At 36.0% G+C, this 20,000-nt stretch overlaps 1 protein-coding gene across 1 annotated transcript in view; it reads right to left on the bottom strand.

Moving 5' to 3' along the window:
- The window catches only part of CHD7 (chromodomain helicase DNA binding protein 7), a 309,908-nt gene that overhangs the window by 167,622 nt on the left and 122,286 nt on the right, over positions 1 to 20,000 (bottom strand). The window contains 1 exon segment of the mRNA XM_053715068.1: positions 15,059 to 15,477. Within this exon segment, the coding sequence (XP_053571043.1) occupies positions 15,059 to 15,477 (419 nt within the window).

Raw genomic sequence — 20,000 nt, 5'->3', positions numbered from 1 at the left:
ATTCAAACCAAGTTAAAATAGATCTCTCATATCTCAATAATTGACATTTTTAGTTTAATGTCAAGTCGTCCTTATCAGTGTAGACTACTGGTTTTCAGGCCTCCCCTAACAAGCCAGATTTTGAGGATATCTGAACTAGAGCACAGGTAGAATAAGAAGATTAATAAACATGGTTATTTCACCTGCTCTCACACAAAAGGTAATCCTGAACATTGGGTCTCTTAGGGAGGACTAAGGACAGGAGTGGTGTAGATGTTAGGCTCTATGGGACCTTTTCCACACTTTTACCATCCTGTTCAGTGTTCTGTGGGTATTTTGCTTTTATTTCCAGTATCAGACATGTTTAGCAAGCTGTGTGGATAAAGGCACAAATTATTATTCAGATCGTGATAAGCCAGCTAGTAGAAGTCTCTTGTTGGTGAAACCAGGATGAGATCACTGCCTTAAACAGGATACTGAAAAGGCAACACAAAAACACCAGATACTCTAATGTGTGTATATAAATAGCAGCTGATTGAAGGACAAAGTCATAAATTAAAAACTGTAAGTCAAAGATTTTCTAAATGAAATTTAGTAATCCGCAGGATGCATAAAGAAAAATACAGGGTCATGTTTAATCATATAAATAACATTTCTAAAGAATGGTTGGTTATATTGAGCCCTGTAATATACTGAATGTAAAATAAGCAGTTTGTTCATTTTATTGCTCTGCCTCCCTCCATGTCTTTTTCTATACCACAGCGCTAATAAACTCCAGGTTTTTCCTTAGAAGAAAGGTGTGTGCATGGGTCGAACAAAATGATCCACTCAAAATAAGAAAATAAATTAAAAAAAAATACTAACTGGTGAAAACATGACATTACCTTTGATTAAAAGTAGAGTACAATGTATGAAAAACACTGAATTTTAGGGTTAGCAGGTTTTGAGGAGTCAAACACACACAGGAAACTGCTCATCTTAGCTTATAATATATAAGGATCTAATACATTTTGTGACAAAGGTATTTCCAGAAGAGACAGCCAATTGCTGCTTTTTAAATTTAAAATTTGACAGCAGTAGCAAGATCATGACTAAGTTTGCCATTGCGATGACATGGATTCATGGAATAGTCTTCCAGCAGAGGTGGTAATGACAAACTAGTAATTCCTGAAATATACAGAAATATTTTACAGATTAAATCAAACATAACTAGAAATATGCCCCGGACAAGGGAATATAAAAACAGCCATCGCAGCAGTGTGCATCCTCACAGAGAGTAATCCTTTAAAATACAGCAGTGCCTCATGGTTATTGTTATTAACATCTACAAGGCCATTGTAAGAGAACAAATTCTTTGTTTGCCTTACAGATTAGAACAACTCTAGCAGCAGCCACAAAAAGTTCAGTTTCTGATTTGCAAAACAGTTTAACCAGAAACAAAATAGTCAGTAATAAGTTCACTAAAACAAATGAATATGGATGCAGCTTAAAAGAAAAAAAAATGAGTAGACACTTCTAAAATCAATGTCTGAAATAAAGTTAAAAACAAGCTTAAAGTTTTTCGCTTCCTTGATACACATAAAAAAGTTGAAGTATTTCAGAAGCCAAGAGGTTAAATGGAAAACAACTAGACAGGAGATAAAAACCTCCCTCTCTGAGAAACCAAGACACAGCTCTTCCCAACTGTCCCAGTGTTTATACTGCACATGGACAGAAGTCTCCCCTAGCATGAGGCTCCATTTCCAGCCTTTATTTCCGCTCTAACTGCCACAAATTATACAACACTACAGCTGAACGCTGGGCCCCTTTCCTTTCATCTGCACGCCAAGAGCAATCACATTACCCTGGTAACCAGCACTCACGTGACCAGCACCTGCTCTTTTGGCTGGATGCCACTGACTCAAGCCATCTGCTTCCCTCAATCAGCTTCCAAACATTGGCAACACCTGCGCTGCCGCATTTTGTGGTCCCTTTTAGTTATTTATTTTATATTTATTCTTCTGAATCAATGCAAAACAGAATCTAGAAATAAGAATAATAAAAATCTAAATATATATGATATGATTATTTAACCCATTCCCATCTGTCCTAGGCACCTGCCTTGGATAAAAGGGCTTGGAAGTGCCTTGTGGTTGCCCCATACCTGGCATATAGATGGATAAACAAGGTTCTCCCTATCTTGGTGGAAGAGAGGCTGGAGGCACAGGAGGAGGAGGAGGGGAGAACCAGAGGCAACTTTTGTCCCTCAGAGCTGTGAGTGAAATCAAAGCGTGCTTTATAAATGTTCATGACTAGCGTTCTTAATTTCATAAACCCGCTCAACTGGAAAACCACTGCTTACATAGAAGGGGGGTAAAACACAGCAACCATTTTGTGCACAGTAAAAGGAAGAAAAAAATAAAATAAAATGAAGTATGTGTTTTTACAATGTACCTACAGATACACATACATGTGGTAACATTCGTTTGTAATCTTATCAAATAAAACAAAGGTTAGTGAACCTATATAGTAGTTAATATTGGAAATATTTACCAAAATGTTACTTTACAGAACCTAAGACTGTTATGCAAAGAAAGATATTTAGAAGATTCAAAATTCCCTTTAGGTGATGTCCCATGAAAACCCCTACCTGACATTTTACAAAAAGGTGATTATTTAAAGGGACAGTCAAAAATAAACTTTCATGATTTAGATAGGGCATTTTATTTTAAACAACTTTTCAATTTACTTTTATCATCAATTTTGCTTTGTTCTTTGTATTGTTTTCTTAATTGAAAGCTAAACCTAGGTAGGCTCATATGCTAATTTCTTAACTCTTGAAGGCCACCTCTTATCTGAATGCATTTTGACATTTTTTTTTCAAAACTAGAGGGCGTTAGTTCATGTGTTCCATATAGATAATATGCTCATGCCCATGGAGTTACCTAGGAGTCAGCACTGATTGACTAAAATGCAAGTCAGTCAAAAGAACTAAAATAAGGGTGCAGTCTGCAGAGGCTTAAATACAAGGCAATCACAGAGGTAAAAAATTTATTAATATAACTGTGTTGGTTGTGCAAAACTGGGGAATGGGTAATAAAGGGATTATCTATCTTTTTAAACAATACAAATTCTGGTGTAGACTGTCCCTTTAAAGGGAAGGTTTCATATGTAAATAAAACTATGGTTACTAGACTGTCTAAGGTTAATCATGCAGCCACAAACCGTATTGATATTATAGCGTACTTATGGGAGTTAGTTCAGGACTAATGTGTAAGTAGTTGCAATACTCTACCATCCCTCTGGGTTTCCATGGTACACACTAGTCTACAGAATCAACAAAAATCACTGTTCCTAGTAAATGTCATATCAAGGTGTGGGCTGTGCCTGTGACAATTTTCAAATTTTGCTTAGTTCTATTGTTGCACTTAACAAAAGAGTAATCGTAGGTTAGTGTGTGTGTGTCTAGCCATCTGGCAGCAGTATCTGCTAACACGTGAAACCTCCTAAGCTCTTATCGGCCTACCTGGCTGTATTCTTCAACAAAGGATATCAAGTAAACAAAGCAAATTTGAGAACAGAAGTACATTGGAAAATTGTTTAAAATTGCATACTCATTCATGAAAATGTAATTTTGACTTTAGTGATACTTTAAGGGGTTACAAGGTACTTCTGCTCTAACCAGACAAAAATAAAAAAACATCATAGAAATGGTGCTCATAAAATATTTACAGTAGTTTTTAATCATTAGCACCTTAAAAAAACACAAGGAACTGCTCAATTTTCCTGCTTCCACAGTAAACTGTCAGAAGGATCAGTACAGAATTCTGAGCCTGGCTGCAATATAGAAACATGGCAGCCAGGTGTAACTTATACTGCTGTACCAACAGTGAAGGGGAGTGGTGCATCTGTGAGCACTATTGTAGAGGTGGAACTTATTTACATTTCCTTATAATACTTACCACAGGCTTTGATATATCCTAAAAGGTTTCTTCTAACGCCACACATTTGGAATGACCACATATCTTTTTATATATTAACATCTTCCCCCTGGCTTCTAGCTCCTAAATTATCTACCAGACAAAGGGCCTCAAAAGCTCTCGACTAATGCGAGATTTACTAAGACATCTCGTCAGTATGGTCCTTAAAGGGATACTAAACCCATTTTTTTCTTCTTTCATGATTCAGATAGAGTACCTTTCCCATTTACTCCTATTAACAATTTTTCTTCATTCTCTTGCTATCTTTATTTAAAAAAGCAGGAATGTAAATCTTAGGAGCCGGTCCAGTTTAGGATCAGCACCCTGGATAGTGCTTGCATATTAGTGACTACATACAGCCAACCAATAAGCAAGCATAACCCTGGTTATGTATCAAAAATGGACCGGCTTCTTAGCTTTACATTACTGCTTTTTAAATAAAGATAGCAAGAGATCAAAGAAAAATTGATAATAGTAAATTAGAAAGTTGCTTAAAATTGCATGCTCTAAAGGGATCATTAAAGAAAATGTTGGATTTAGTATCCCTTTAATCTTAGGAACAGAAATTTTAATTAGAAAGATATTTATCTCACCATGCTGGGTTCTTGATGCTTACATTACATTATAAGGCCTAATAAATCCCAAATAATTTAATTGATCTCTCTCCAATGCCGGTGAGCTTTTGAATATATATTATAAAAAAAATAAAAAACCTAAAGAAACCTCATTGGAAATGTGGCTGTCAAATACAATAAGTGTATAGTTGTGATGTCTTCATAGCAAACTGTCAAAGGAGTCAGTATAGAATAGTGAAAAGCAACAGTTAAATTAGCAAATTGTAATTAAAAATAAATCATTATGGTGGAATAAAATATGAACACAATTGTCATATATAAAGTATTAATGGGACAAAACTGATATATTATTATTCAGAGTATACAGCAAAGATCATGAACTTGAACCAGAGTTCCGCTAATTGTCAGTCTGTCACGTGCATATCATGTTCATTGCTGTAGTTTATACATAAACAGACTCTCACATATTGCACTAATAAATTAACGTTATACGAGCCGCATTAAAAAGACCAATCTCGCAGTCTTTTGCTGCGATTGCAGTAAAGTGTTTGTGCAAATCGAGCTCCTACATTGTAATTTTACAAAACCTTTCAACAGCACAATTGGTAACGTCATTAGATTAAAGCCAAATACCACAGCTAGCATAGATGGTAATGGATCCGTGTTGTGACAAAGCAGCTCCCACCTTTGGTGTAATATCAATGGTAGCGCTGCCTCTCCTTTAATTAGTTAATGGGGCAAGCGGAGATCAAGGGTGATAGAAAAAGAAAAAAGGAACTGTTCCATTTACTGCTTGGTTCTCAGATGTTGTGTAGTCCAGCACATTTGCAGAAGTTTAAAACGGGCTTTAAAATCACGCACAAATAGCATTTAAAAAAATAATAATCACGGATTTGCAATAAATTAACATAGCAAGCAAGTTTGAAAAGGTTTGGAATGTAATAACACCTGGTTTGCTGCAACTGTTTTTCCATGGCCAAACTCCACTCACCACTGAAGTAGACCAGGCTAGTCATGATCATTATGTTTAATAAAAAAAAAAAAAAAAAGACCATTGTTTTGCAGTTTCTTATCTGATAAGCTCCACAGAAGGCAATCGTGGATAGATGTGGCAGTTAGCGGCTTTATAAAACTTAATTTTAAAGACAAACTATATTAAATATGTGCAAATTAAATATATTGCAAAGTTTTCCTACACATAATTAAAAAAAAAAATATTAAAATATGTGTTTTCTGCATTTTTAAAAATGCAACAGCATCACAAATAATCACCATTGTTTTTTCATATATTAAAAAAAAACTTTAACCTTTCTGAAAGAATTCTAAATCCTACTCTGAGTTTTGGTCAACTGATTCACTGCTGTAAATTCTTCGAGTGTTTCCTTCAGCGACAAACTCTTGGATTGTGCAGAGCTGTAATGTGTCAGCGAGATAAGCAAGACTTTTTGTCTAGCTCTAATCATCGAAGTCTGACAGGCGTCTCTTGATAGCTCAAACACCGGGGTGGATCCATTACAGTTCAGGAAGTTGGTAACTTCAGAAGACAGATATATAATAAAGCACTATCCAGCAGTATTGGATCTTTCTTCCCATATAAATATACTAATAATTAAAGGGATATGAAAGTCAGTGTGCTTGAGATGTACAGCCTTAGGATACTACTGCAAAGCAATCTGCAATGCAGTGTGTTAAAAGAAGGCTGCTTCAGCCTTAAAGGGACAGTCTAGTCAAAATTAAAAACTGTCACGATTCATATAGGGCATGTCATTTTAAACAACTTTCCAATTTACTTTTATCAACACATTTGTTTAGTTCTCTTGGTATTTTGTTGAAGGCTAAACCTAGGTAGACTCATATGCTAATTTCTAAGCCCTGAAAGGCTGCCTCTTATCTCAGTGCATTTTATTAGCTTTTCACAGCTAGTTCATGTGTTCCATATAGATAAAATTGTGCTCACCCCCGGTGGAGTTATTTATGAGTCAGCAATGATTGGCTAAAATGCAAGTCTGTCAAAAGATATATTAACTCAATTTCTTATTCTCAGAACTTGATTTAGAAGTAACCTTTTGTGCAATAGCTTGATTTACTGGTACTTTTGTGCACAGAGCACATCCACCAATCGATGCCTAAGAATAAGCTCAGAAACTGCACGGGAGGGGAGAGCATGTGTTAATAAAGGGGTTAAAACCAATTCAAATGTTTAGGTTTCATTGAGAGAGTTGTAATGGTGTTGAACATCCTTATAAGGACCAACAGGCAGTAAAACCTTCATCGGAATCTATTCAATAGGTTTATTACCTACAGCACCAGGGGCATTGCTGGAGGGGTGCAGCTAGATGCTCAAGCCCCAAGTGTGCTCCAGAAGAGCCTGGCGTGTCCTTAGGGCTTTAATGCTGTGCACATCGTGTCTAGCTAGTTCTGTATTCATTTTCACGTACAGCCACTGATTAAAGGGGCTTTAGTACAGGACTGCAGGCTGTATAAGGAATACAAGGTATAGAATTGGGATTGGTACACGACTTTAGACATTTTACTGGTTCTCACTGGAAATATTGTAGTGGCCCCTGGAAAAAAAACTGACTAAAACAGTTAAAGGGATATGAAATCCAAGCTTTTTTGTCATTTAGACAGCATACTATTTTTTTTAAAATGTTTCCAATTTACTTCTATTATTTTGCTTTGTTCCCATGATATTCTATGTTGAAGAGATACCTAGGTTGGCCTCTGGAGCACTACATGACAGCAAATAGTGCTGCCATCTAGTGCTCTTGCAAATACTGCTGCCATATAGTGCGCAAGAAATGGGCCAGCTCCATCGCATACATCCCTGCTTTTCAACAAACGATACCAAGAGAACTTAAAAATATTAATAGAAGTAAAACAAGAAAGTTGCTTACAGATGCAGGCTCGATCTGAATCATGAAATAGTTTGGGTTTCATATCCCTTTAACCATGAAATTCTTGCAACACGAAAGAGGCATTAAGCCTTGGTGCCCACAGTTTTGTGGGTGGTGATATTGTAAAGCCATATGCCCTGTTTTCTTAAAGGGACACAAAAGTCAATATATATTAAAAAAAAATATAGACTCAGATAGTAAAATTTAAACAATTTTTTTATTTTTATTTTATTTATTTTTTAAAAGGTACAGCCTACTCCAGAGTTTTCATAGTTTTAAATGATAGATAATCCCTATATTACTTATTTCATAATTTTGCATAACCAACACAGTTATAGTAATATACTTTGTACCTCTGATTACCTTGTATCTAAGCTTCTGCAGGCTGCCCCCTTATTTCATTTCTCTTCTCAGACTTGCATTTTAGCCCGTTAGTGCCCTCTTATAAGTGAGCACATTGTTATCTATATGGCACGCATGAACTAGTGCTGCCTAGCTGTGAAAACTGTCAAAATGCCCTGAGATAAGAGGTGTCCTTAAAGGGCTTATAAATTAGCATATGAGCCTACCTAGGTTTAGCTATAACCCCCCGTCCCACCCCCTTTGGTATACTATGTTGACAAAGAGACTCAGGATGGTGCAAGTCTTCAGCACAACAGTATTTAAAGTTTGTGACAATGTTTTACCAGCTACATGCACCACTGTATACTTTAATATTTATTTATTATTATTTTTATTATTATTTTATTTCTTTAAATCGTGCGCCCTCAATCATGAAAGATTTTAATGTTCCTGCCCTTTAAGCGACACTGTGTGGAATAACCACGGTAAGATCTTTAAAAAAAAAAAATGAAACTTGGTAGCAGCCCCATAGATCTTTTCAAAATCCATCAATGTCTAACACCACCAACAAAATGCAATTAAAAACATAGCATTTCCAAGATGGATACAAGACTGTGTTCTGACTCAAGAACAGAATGATCCAGTCCTACAGAAAACAGTTGTACAGTTAAACATGTACAGTATCTTTAAACTGTGCAAAGTGACACAATGAAGCAATCAGTACCAGGAGATTTAAATTTTAATGTAAAACTAGCAGGAGAAAAAGGTTTAACTTTCTAATTACCCTCCTTAAGCAATATATTGTAACACTTGTATATCTTCAACATACAATTGAATACAATGTGACATCTGGAAAGGGGTGTCTTGCATTGTACAGTTTACAATTAAGTAAATGTATTTTATAAATGCAGGAGCTCTAATTGTATTAAAGTAGTTAAAGTGAAGGTAAACTTTGATGAATGAAAGCCCGTTTTTTAAAAAAATACTATTAAAAACAGGGGCACTTTCATTCATCAAAGTTAACTAAGCAGCCGTTTTGATAAAAAAAAAAAAAAAAAAAACTTACCTCTTTGCACAGCCAGAGCAGCTTCCCCTATCCGGAGATCCTCTCTTCACACATCAATGACTAATCCAGCTTCCTCCAATCACGGCATGACATCAGGCAATGACTACCCTGGGAGGAAATCCGTGATTGGATGAAGCTGGATTAGTCATTGATGTGTGAAGAGAGGCTCTCTGGATGTGGGAAGCTGCTCTGGCTGTGAAAAAAACAAAGGTAAGTTTTTCAAATCAAAACGGCTGCTTCTAAACTTTGATGAATGAAAGTGCCCCTGTTTTTAATAGTATTTTTAAAAAACGGGCTCTCATTCATCAAAGTTTACCTTCACTTTAAATGCACTAAATTTTAGTTAAAAATGAAAATGGCTATCAGGGTGATAAGGGATTATCAAAACAACTCTTCCAATGACACTACTTGTGTAGAACGCAAGGGTGACTAATTCATGGTGATATGGCAGAAATTATGCTGTTCTCTCTGGTAGCCAAAGGGTTAAGCAGGGTTACAAAACAGGTGACAATGTCACATGATTGAACTTTATAAAAATAAAGATTCTTGTTTGAGATTTTAAAAACTCTAAAAACTACAACATTCTCAGAAAACACAGCAAAGGCAAGCACTAATCTGAACTATTTTTTAATCCTAAAAAAAAAAAAAAAAAAAAAAAAAAGTGTTGCTGAGACGATTTGGATTAGGTACTTCTAACTGTGATTCCATCTGGAAATTATGTGTTTCCAACATTGGTCGCAGCTTGAAAAACAGATTCAGATGTTTGAAAACTATTCAAAATAGATCTAAGACAGTTTGAATACAAATGAAGAAATCAAATGTTGGTGAATTTCCTCTTGAGCTTCTTCTGTAGTTATTTATACCTGAACATATGTTTGCTATAGAAAGCCCCCTGTCTGTGTACACAGCACTTTGCAATAGAAGCACCAAAAGGATTGGCAATACAAATCGAAATATATAACCAATTTCCCTTAGTTTATAGATGTACTTCTTATAAATAAGAATATTTAGTTTTCTGTAAACTGAACATGTTACACAGTGTTCTATTCATCTTAAAAGGGACATTAAAGGGATATAAAACCGTCGTAATACACTACAAGGTAAAACCAGCGCTACCACAACTAATTTTTTTAATTAGAACAAACAATAGAGATTCTCAATTTGTAATCATAAAACAGTACTTGTACAATCCATATATATGTCACTTGCGTTGCTGCAGCTCCTCAATCAACCTGAACGCCCTTGAATTCAAGTAATTCAGCTGTAGAAATGATCTAAAAAAGAAACAGAGCGCAAGCTCCGACTCAAGTGAATTATTATTTATAAAGCAAGCGCTATAAGAAATGCACTTAGTATATACAATGTCAAACATATCATCAATGCAAAAGATCCTCTTACTGAGCGCTCCCCTAACCCTCGATAGGCTTTAAGTCCACATCCCAATACGACGTGGAGGGTCTAAAACTCTACGTGTTTCATCCACTGCAAGCACAGACTTTATCAAGAGGAAAGGTCAACCTTTTGATGAAGTCTGTGTGGGCAGTGGATGAAACACAGATTTTCTGACCATCTGACTGAAGGGGTAGCAGTTTTGAAATGCTTCTGACAAAGGATTGCTGGCTTTTCCCCCCCACTCCACCGTCACTACGGGACATGGACCTGAGGCCTCAGTAGAGGATCATTTGCATTGATGTTATGCTTGACATTGTATATACTAAAGGAATATGAAACAACTTTTGCGATTCAGACAGAGCATACACATTTTTTTAAAAAGTTTCCAATTCTTTTATTATCTTATTTGTTGCTACGATATTCTTTGTTGAAGAGATACCTGGGTAGGTGTCTGGAGAACTACATAGCAGGAAATAGTGCTGCCATCTAGTGCTCTTGCAAATGGATAAGATTCTTACAAAACTGCTGCCATATAGTCATCCAGAATGGGCAGGCCCCTCAGCTTATGTTCCTGCTTTTCAATAAAAGATAAAAAAACTAAGAAAAAATGATAGACGTAAATCACAAAGTTGTTTAAATCACATGCTCTATCTGAATCATGAAAGAAAAAATATGAGTTTCACGTCACCAAAGTGCAATTGTTATAGCGCTTGCTTTAAAAAAAAAACAAATTAAAAAATCCACTTGAGTCAGAGCTTGCGCTCTGTTTCCGTTTTAGATCATTAAAACAGTCCAAAAAACAAAGCAGTGGCTTATACTTAACCCCTTGTGCCAAATGGACTTAAGTACTAAGTCTACTTTGCCCAGCATATTATGCTGGCGTAGCTCCTACATCCAGCATGAATGCGAATATTGCTGTCAGCTTAGACCATGGGGCACAAGGCATCTGCCTTCATATGGTAAGGAAGCACTGATGAGCCTCTACGCTACAGAAAAATATAGGTTGGAGTGAGAGTTGGGACCCTACACTGCATAGAACTATTGATCACTTGTAAGGGGAGAGGAGAAAACCTACACTACAGAAAAATATATATTTAATAAATATTGAAATATAAAAATCACAATTTGTTACTGGCAGACTGGCTCTCAGCAACACATTTTATGAGGTATAGTGGGAGCGGTTTGGGAGAGGAGGCTCCAGGAGATGTAAGGAGGGATCCCTACACTGCAGAAACAAAAACTATATTATAATAATAATAATAATAATAATAATAATAATAATAATAATAATAAAAAGGGGGGTGGAGGGAATAGGTATATTTTTTTCTGATCATTTTTAGCATCAAATATACTAAAATGGGGTTACAGTAGATCAATTTAAACAAAAAAGGCTTTATTTCTGCTTAAACGGAATGATAGCAAAAATTAAAAATGATAAAAATTCTCCAGTACTTTGGGCAAGTTTTTCTCTGAAATTCCCGTAGCTAAGGGAATAATAAAATCATTGCAATATGTATTCATCATTTTAAAAAGATTTTAAATTTATTTTTTTTTAACTTCATTTGAGCAGTGTCCATTATTTCTTGCCACAGCCCAGTCATATCTAGCTTGACGTGAGCTGGCTTCAAGTGAATGCTAGAGAAACAGGAAGACCACTTACAAGTACAGCGTTGTTGATGAAGCGTGTAAGCTGTTTGTTACTTTGGTAGCAAGAACGAGTGACAGATCACTGTCTGCAATTTGCCTTATTGGAGTTTTTATATTGATTTGTTAATGAAATGTTTTGACTTTTATTGAAGACACCGGTTCCAGTGCTCCTTCATGATTACTTCTAGTCAGTTTCTTGCCCATGCTCAGAAAAGGCAAAATGCAACTTAAAGGGACAGTGCACTGCAAAATTGTTTTCCTTTAATATGTTTAAAATCACTTGTTAATACAGATGCAGAGCAAATGTATTCAAATTTTCTTTAGGTTTAATTTTGTATATGAAATAGCTGGTTTTGGGGGTTTTTAAACCACAACCCATTAAAATGGGCTGAGCTTCCAGGGAATTCAGATCTACTTATTTTATTACTTTCTGTACACAAAATGCTTCTTTATATTTTGTCTGTAAACCAAACTCCAATGCTTAAAGAGAACAATTGAAAATTAACATTTTATTACTCTCCTAACCCCCACTGGGAGTGTAATTTATTCTGCTAGCTATGTTTACATAGCTTTGTTATAACCAATACTTAAGTATAGAAACTTTCATTATAGGTAGGGATACAACAGGAAAAAACAGCTATTTCACATGCCAAAATAAAAGGTAAAGGAGCTATTCGCAAACAATTTGATATACTCTAGCAGGTAAAAAAAATTGTTAATATAGGCAGTGGCTACAGTATTTTTTATTTATTTTTTTACTAAAGGAGCACTGTTTCCTTTTAAACACCTCCCTCTAATTATGGTATCTGTATTTATTGAACCTAGGCTATATTGTGGGTATCTGAAGAAGAGTTGTTGCACGCACATGTGCAAACTCTTCAGCACTGGAATGCAGTGATGGCACTCATGACTAGATAGAGGAAGGGAATGATTTTGTGTTTAATGTCCTTGTAAAGGTTAACATTAGAAAATGAACAACATCTGTAATCTGGATAGTGTGCCAGCCTACGTTCTACATCCTTCCCCTTGCATCCCCAGGCATTAAGTCACTGCACCATTCCAACAGTAGAATTACAAGGCAAACTTTTACCAAGCTCATGCTAAAAAAAAAAAAAGTGTGCATGTGTCATCTTATTGCTGCTGATATATTCTATCAAGCACTAAAAGGGACATTCCAGTCAAAATTAAAATACACATAGATGAATTACATCTTTGAATAGAAACATTTACATTATACATATTTTTGGCAAAAATGCTTCTTCCAAAAGTGATCACTGTTTTAGTGTTAGCATTTTTCTCTGCATGTGCAGCATAGCTAGACATTTGGTGCAACAGCATTTTAAATACTACGGCTGCTCAGAAAGCCAGTGGGGTTTGTATCATGTCAGCAATGATGTAAACAATCTTTACCAGATAATACAAGCACCTTCAGCTTTCTGAGCAATTGCGTTGCTTTTTTGTTTTTTTAAATAACATGGTGCTCATTTTCAGATTCCTAACCAAGCCCCAAAGTTTTAGGTGTATACTGATGTCTACAAATTCCTGCAGCTCCTGTTTGTATAAATCTGTCTTTTCATATGCAATATATTGCAAACTTCATTTACTGTCCTTTTAATACTCAAGCATGAGATGTGCAGTGCTTCTTGCTAGTTTCAATATAAGATAAAAAGAAAAAAGAATTTAAAGAGACATTGTGCACTAGATTTTTTTTGCAGAAATGTTTTGTAGATGTTTTATTTATATGGCCCATCTGGAAGTGTTTTTGTAACAATATATAGTTGTTTTTATAACATTGTGCTGATTTCCAGATTCCTAACTAAGCCCCAAATGATTGGCTGTAGACCCAGGTCTACAGATTCCAGTTTGTGTAAACTGGAAGCTGGGGGGCTAGCTGCTGATTTGTGGCTGAAAATATTTGCCTCTTGTTATTGGCTTACCAATGTCCTCAGCTAGCTCCCAATAGTGCATTGTCGCTCTTTCAATAAAGGATACCAAGAGAATGAAGCTAAAAATACTGGAAAGTTGTTTAAAATTGTATGAATCATAAAATAAATTTTTGGGTTTCAAGGCCCTAAGACATCATCCAAAGAACTGCAACAAGTGTTACTTCAGGTTGAGCCCTGAGAGCATTTGAAAACAATTAATTAGAATAAGTCAAAATTAGCCATATGAACTGTCAATTTCCTTGTAACACAAGAACTAGCAGCAGAGACGAATAAAGCCAATAATTCATATTCAATAATTGAGCTTCCTCTAGTGAAGCTCTGCCCTGCTGGGTCACCTAACACGTTGCCATGACATTATGACTGTTCACTACTGTAATTTGTGCTCAACAGGAATATAGCAGCCACCGTGTTGTTACAGCCGGGACATCAGGGGGTCAGTGGCTCAATTACGCTGTGGACAGAATGTGGATGCAGCAATATCATGTGCTAGCTGATGCCAAAGGAAATACTGCCACCATGGGTGCAAACCAGTTTAACCCCCATGAATGCCAGGGAAGAGTCAAGAGGTTAAACAGCAATCCATAGCTTAGAGAGAGATTAATATGCAGATGTGTTTAAAATAAAAAAGCTGTATAAGTGGAAATGCTAATTTGAATAAACTAAACTACTACAATGTTACCACTTGCCTGGCATCAAGAAAGGGCGACATTTGTGCAGAGAGATGTAACTGGAAGGACAATTTCAGCAAAAACAAATCCCTGCTCATAACCAACCAGCTGTAATACCCACTTCCACACCCTTAGTGCCTTAAACGAATACTAAACCCAGATCTTTTCTTTCATGAGTCAATTTTAAGCAACTTTCTAATTTACTCCTATAATCAAATTTTCTTCGTTCTCTTGCTATTTTATTTTGAAAAAGATAGAATGTAAGCTTAGGAACTGGACTATTTTTGGTTCAGCACCTAGGTTACACTGCTGATTGGTGGTTAAATTTAGCCACCAATCAGCAAATGCTATCAAGGATGCTGAACCAAAAATGGGCCAGCGCCTTAGCTTAGACTCTAGCTTTTTCAAATAAAGATAGCAAGAAAACCAAGAAAATTAGATAATGGGAGTAAATTAGAAAGTTGATTAGAAACCGTGAATGGAAAAATATTGGGTTTAGTATCCCTTTAAGCAACCTTAGTACAACAACTGCAGATTAGCCAGCTTTACTCTGAAACAAAGAAATAACAGGACATAACGGTTCTTACCTTTTCTTGCTGGTCTTTGTTTTTGGTGTGGTGTTTTTCACCTTCTTCTCTTTTGGCTCTTTAGGGGTTTTGGGCTGTTTTGGAGCCTTGGGTTCCTTCGGCTCTTTCTTTGCTTTAGGTTCTTTAGGTTCTTTTGGCTCCTTTGGTTCTTTTTTAGCTTTAGGTTTTTTCTTTTTCTTCCCCTCAGGGGCACCTTCGAGTTGTGACTCTGGGTTTTCCCCGGGTAAACCTTCCTGGCCTAAGCCTTTACCAGCTTTGTCCGCGGCAATGTGGTTGTTTTTTTTCTTCCGTTTCTTCTGCGGGGGCTTGGTTTGCATGGATGGTAAGAAATCTTCAGAATTCATTAAAGGGGCGTTGTGGCCACTAATCCGAGTCATATCCGGCATAGTATTATCAAGAAAAGGATCAGACGGGGAATGCTGAAAAACAAAAAGTATGGTTTAAAATCTTACAAAATGATAAAAACAAGTTTCATAGAAGATTTCAATACCAACTCAAAACGGAGTAGTTTGTTAAAACTGGAAATTTTCTTGATGGCCATTTTGTAAAGTCAAGAAGTGTGTGTGTAAGCGTGAGTATGAGTGAGGGTGAGTGAGTGACTCACAAATCCTGCTAGAGTATTTTTTATTGCACTTTTGCCTTTAAGGTACAGTAAACATGATGTAATAAAATTTCTGTTGTGCCACTATAGAACAGCATATAAGCCAAGTCAACGTTTTGAAAACAAATTAAAGGTACAGTAAAGAAAGAAAATGTTACGCAATTCTGAATTATGCAACAGAAATAGCCTTCCGTATGAAAAATGTAAAAATAAATGTAAGGGCTAAAATGATACTTAGGTAGCGAAGCCATCCTCTTCGGAGCAGTTTTTTTTTTTTTAACTAGCACACAACATGCTCACTGTCAAACAACAGTGCACCTGATCACACCATTCAGCTACATGTGGCACTCTGGGCGCTAAGAAAAGCAGACAGCTTTACATAGTGCGCTCCATGTAGTTAAATGGTTCGATCGGGCGCACTGTGATTTGCAGCAAGCACATGACACTATTTAATAACAAACGCCAAATGGAAGAGGATGGCTTTGCTAACTATGTAAGTTTAATTTTAGCCCTTAAAAATGTGTTTTTACATTTCTTCTTAGAGAAAAGACTCTCCCCTATGTGTTACATAATTCTGCACATGTAACATTGTCTACAATGTTTACTGTCCCCTTTAACGTCCTTTTTTTCTGCAATCAATTTTCAATAGCCAAACACCACCACTTGCCTTTTTCTGGGCTTAAGTCAGCAGACGACCATAAGTCATAAAGTTAGTATAAAATGCATTTATTTGCAGTTATCAGTTAAAGGCAATTGGGGACCGATATCAGAATTAGCCTTGAGAAGTCAGCAGGTGCATTTGATGTTCTGAGAATTAGAAATTTCTCAATTTTCAGAGCTTAAAGTTACATGAAACGGTTGCAAAACAAATATACTGCAAGTTTGTTTCATTACACATAACAAAACGTATATACACATTTTAAGGCATTTACAGTCCTTTAATAGAGCTTTGTTTATAACCCAGGTAAAGATCAGTGAGCAAATCGGGTGCGGCATATGAACACAGCTACTAATCAACAGTCACAGCCATCTCTGGAACAAAAGTGTTTAGCTGCTCCAGAGTGGACTTTAAAGGGATAGGAAAGTCAAAAGTTTAACTTTCAATATTCGGATGAATGATTGAGACATTTAATTTCACTTCTATTATAGCATTTACTTTGTTTTCTTGGTATACTTTGTTAAACCAAATATGTACATATCCATAGGAAGTGTAGTGCACTACGAGCTAGCTTGTGATTGGTGCCTACATACATTTGTTTCTTGTCATTGGCTCACCAGATGTGTTACGCTAGATCCCAGTAGAGCACTGCTGCTCTGGAGTGGGCTCCATCCTATTTGCAGCGGTAAAAAAGTTACATGCAAGAAACAGCACAGTAATAAAATGCTCCAACATATTAGAGCATTTTCTTTTGTGCACTTATTTCCATTTCTTCGTAAGCAGAAGTGCAACAACAACATTGATCATATTATTGCTCTTTTATATCCCTTTAAAAAAGTTTACATATATACTTTCAGTAACATTTACAAAGTATCATTTGCTAGAAGTGATGCACAGCATCAATAATAGTCATTCTTTGCTATATTACTGTATTTGCAATTAACATTATATTTAGATACTTAATAAAAGAGTTTGTAGCTGTATTAAAGTGATGGTAAATCCAAGCGTTTAACAAAAATAAAGTGGAGTTTAAAGGGACAGTCAACACTCGATGTAACTTAACTCTATACCTTAGATCAGGAATAGAGGATTCCGCTGCACTGCATCGCATGTTGAAACACTAACAGTATTGGAGTAATCAACCAAAATACAAATGTTTATTCCATGTAGATATGGCCGCCAAACTCCTCCCCATCCTCCTTCATCCCCTTCTCTAATATTTTCCCTGCTCGTTCATGTTCCAAAGGGTGACGTTGCCGTTTCTGATAATGCGCATGCGCATTATCTTCTGCCCGCTTGCAAACGCAAGCTGAAATCGTAAGTGCTGCTGTGATTATCCATTGCACATGCGCGATTCTCTGAACGCTTGCTAATCCAACCGAGGATTGGATTGTGATTGGAATATTCAAATAAAAGGAAAGGAAATACCTAACAGTAGGGGGAGTTTGGCGGCCATATCTACACAGAATAAACATATGTATTCTGGGTGATTACTCTTATACCGTTAGAGCTCATCAACATGCGATGCGGTGCAGCTGCATCTTCTATTCCTGATCTAAAGGTATGGAGTGAAGTTGCATAGGGTGTTAACTGTCCCTTTAAGTCATCAGTTACTAAAAAAAAAAAAAAACAACACTCACCCTGATTGTGCCGCTGCAGATTGCTAAACTCAGCGGCAACAAAAGCCCACGGAACAGCACCTCTAAACCGCTTTTGGTTTAGTGGTGCAATCGTTAACTCATGAAGAAGAGCGCTGTGCCGTGGCACTTTATTTTTTTATATATAACTGATGACAAACTCCACTTTATTTTTAGTGTTTGTAAATCCTAGCGTTTGTTTACCATCATTTTAAAGTATGTTGTACCACTCACTATGTGACAATTATTGGACATTGTATTTGCTTGATAAAAAAAAGTAATTCAGTTAAGATATGATATTAATGTTACTGTAAAATTAGATTTTTTTAAAATTTGAGATTAAACATCTTAATCTGAGACAAACATTTTATGCGGTATAATGTACTTGCATTTCATAGAGCTATTTTTATATTGTTGTTTTCTTATTTTAGTACCTGCCCTGTTCTTAAAGGGACAGTATACACTCATTTTCATATAACTGCATGTAATAGACACTACTATGAAGAATACGATGCAAAGATACCAATATAAAAATCCAGTATAAAACAGTTTAAAAAGTTACTTAGAAGCTCTCAGTTTAGCTCTGATGAAAAGGTAGCTGGAAAGCCCACTGCAAGTGGGAAATAAAGACACCCCCCCCCTCTTTTGCATATGAAAAGACCCTTTACAGTCAGGAGCAAGCTGGAGAAGGCAGCCGACGGTATTCACATAAAACTTTGGGGCTTGTGTAGGAGTCTGAAAATCAGAGCAATGTTATTTAAAAATAAGCAAAACTAAATATTTAAAAAAAAAAAAAAAACTTCATGGGCTATATAAATAGATCATCTACAAAACATTTATGCAAAGAAAAAATTTTTTGTGTATAATGTCCCTTTAAAAGGGACAGTCTAGGCCAAAATAAACTTTCATGATTCAGATAGAGCATGTAATTTTAAACAATTTTCCAATTTACTATTATCACCAATTTTGCTTTGTTCTCTTGGTATTCTTAGTTGAAAACTTAACCTAGGAGGTTCATATGCTAATTTCTTAGACCTTGAAGCCCACCTCTTTCAGATTGCATTTAAACAGTTTTTCACCACTAGAAGGTGTTAGTTCACATATTTCATATAGATAACACTGTGCTCGTGCACGTGAAGTAATCTGGGAGCAGGCACTGATTGGCTAGACTGCAAGCCTGTCAAAAGAACTGAAAAAAGGGGCACTTTTGCAGAGGCTTAGATACAAGATAATCACAGAGGTTAAAAGGATATTATTATAACTGTTGGTTATGCAAAACAGGGAAATGGGTAATAAAGGGATCATCTATCTTTTAAAACAATAAAAATTATTGTGTAGACTGTCCCTTTAATGAATAGATTGTTTCTGGGTTTATTTAAACTCCTCTTTCATTGCGTTATTTCATGACTTTTTATGAGATGTGTGTAATGGATGAAGTTACTTTTTAATTTGTTTGTTTTTTGTTGGAACAGTGACTATGTCATGCATTTCTTTCCATTTGGCGATTATATCAGATTAATTATGATTCCCAATGTTTTATTGTGATAATTATGTATCAACTGATTAGCAGATTGCCAATGTATGTATGTTGATTATTTGATTGGTTTACATGCTCAGCGCCCAATTATAAAATAAATGTACGTCTAATTCACAACCAGAACCCAACTAATAAAGATAAATAGATGTCAAGCTAATATTTGCCTTTCCAAAATTCTGAGGAACCTCACAGAACTGACGAGACTTCTTAGATAATCTCACAAGACCAGAATTGGGCCCATTGTGTCATTCCTAGTGCAATATTGCACTGGAGTACTTTTTTGCAGCAAACTCTCCTCCATGTTTGCATATAAATAGATGCAGATGCCGTTTTTATTTCTTACACCCGAAGGAAGCCTAATTTTGACAAAATACATTGGTAACTACATATTATAGCAGATTGCATACAATGTCTTGCTCTTGAAGTATATACATAGGAGTCACATTATGAATGTTTTAATACTTTTAGTTAGTGCTGGGATTTCCCATTGTAAAAATACATTCTTCTAT

The sequence above is a fragment of the Bombina bombina genome, chromosome 5, assembly GCF_027579735.1.
Source record: "Bombina bombina isolate aBomBom1 chromosome 5, aBomBom1.pri, whole genome shotgun sequence".
NCBI classification, from domain to species: Eukaryota; Metazoa; Chordata; class Amphibia; order Anura; family Bombinatoridae; genus Bombina; species Bombina bombina.
Note: the sequence above shows the minus strand (reverse complement) of the source record. Positions and strands in the feature narration are given on the sequence as shown.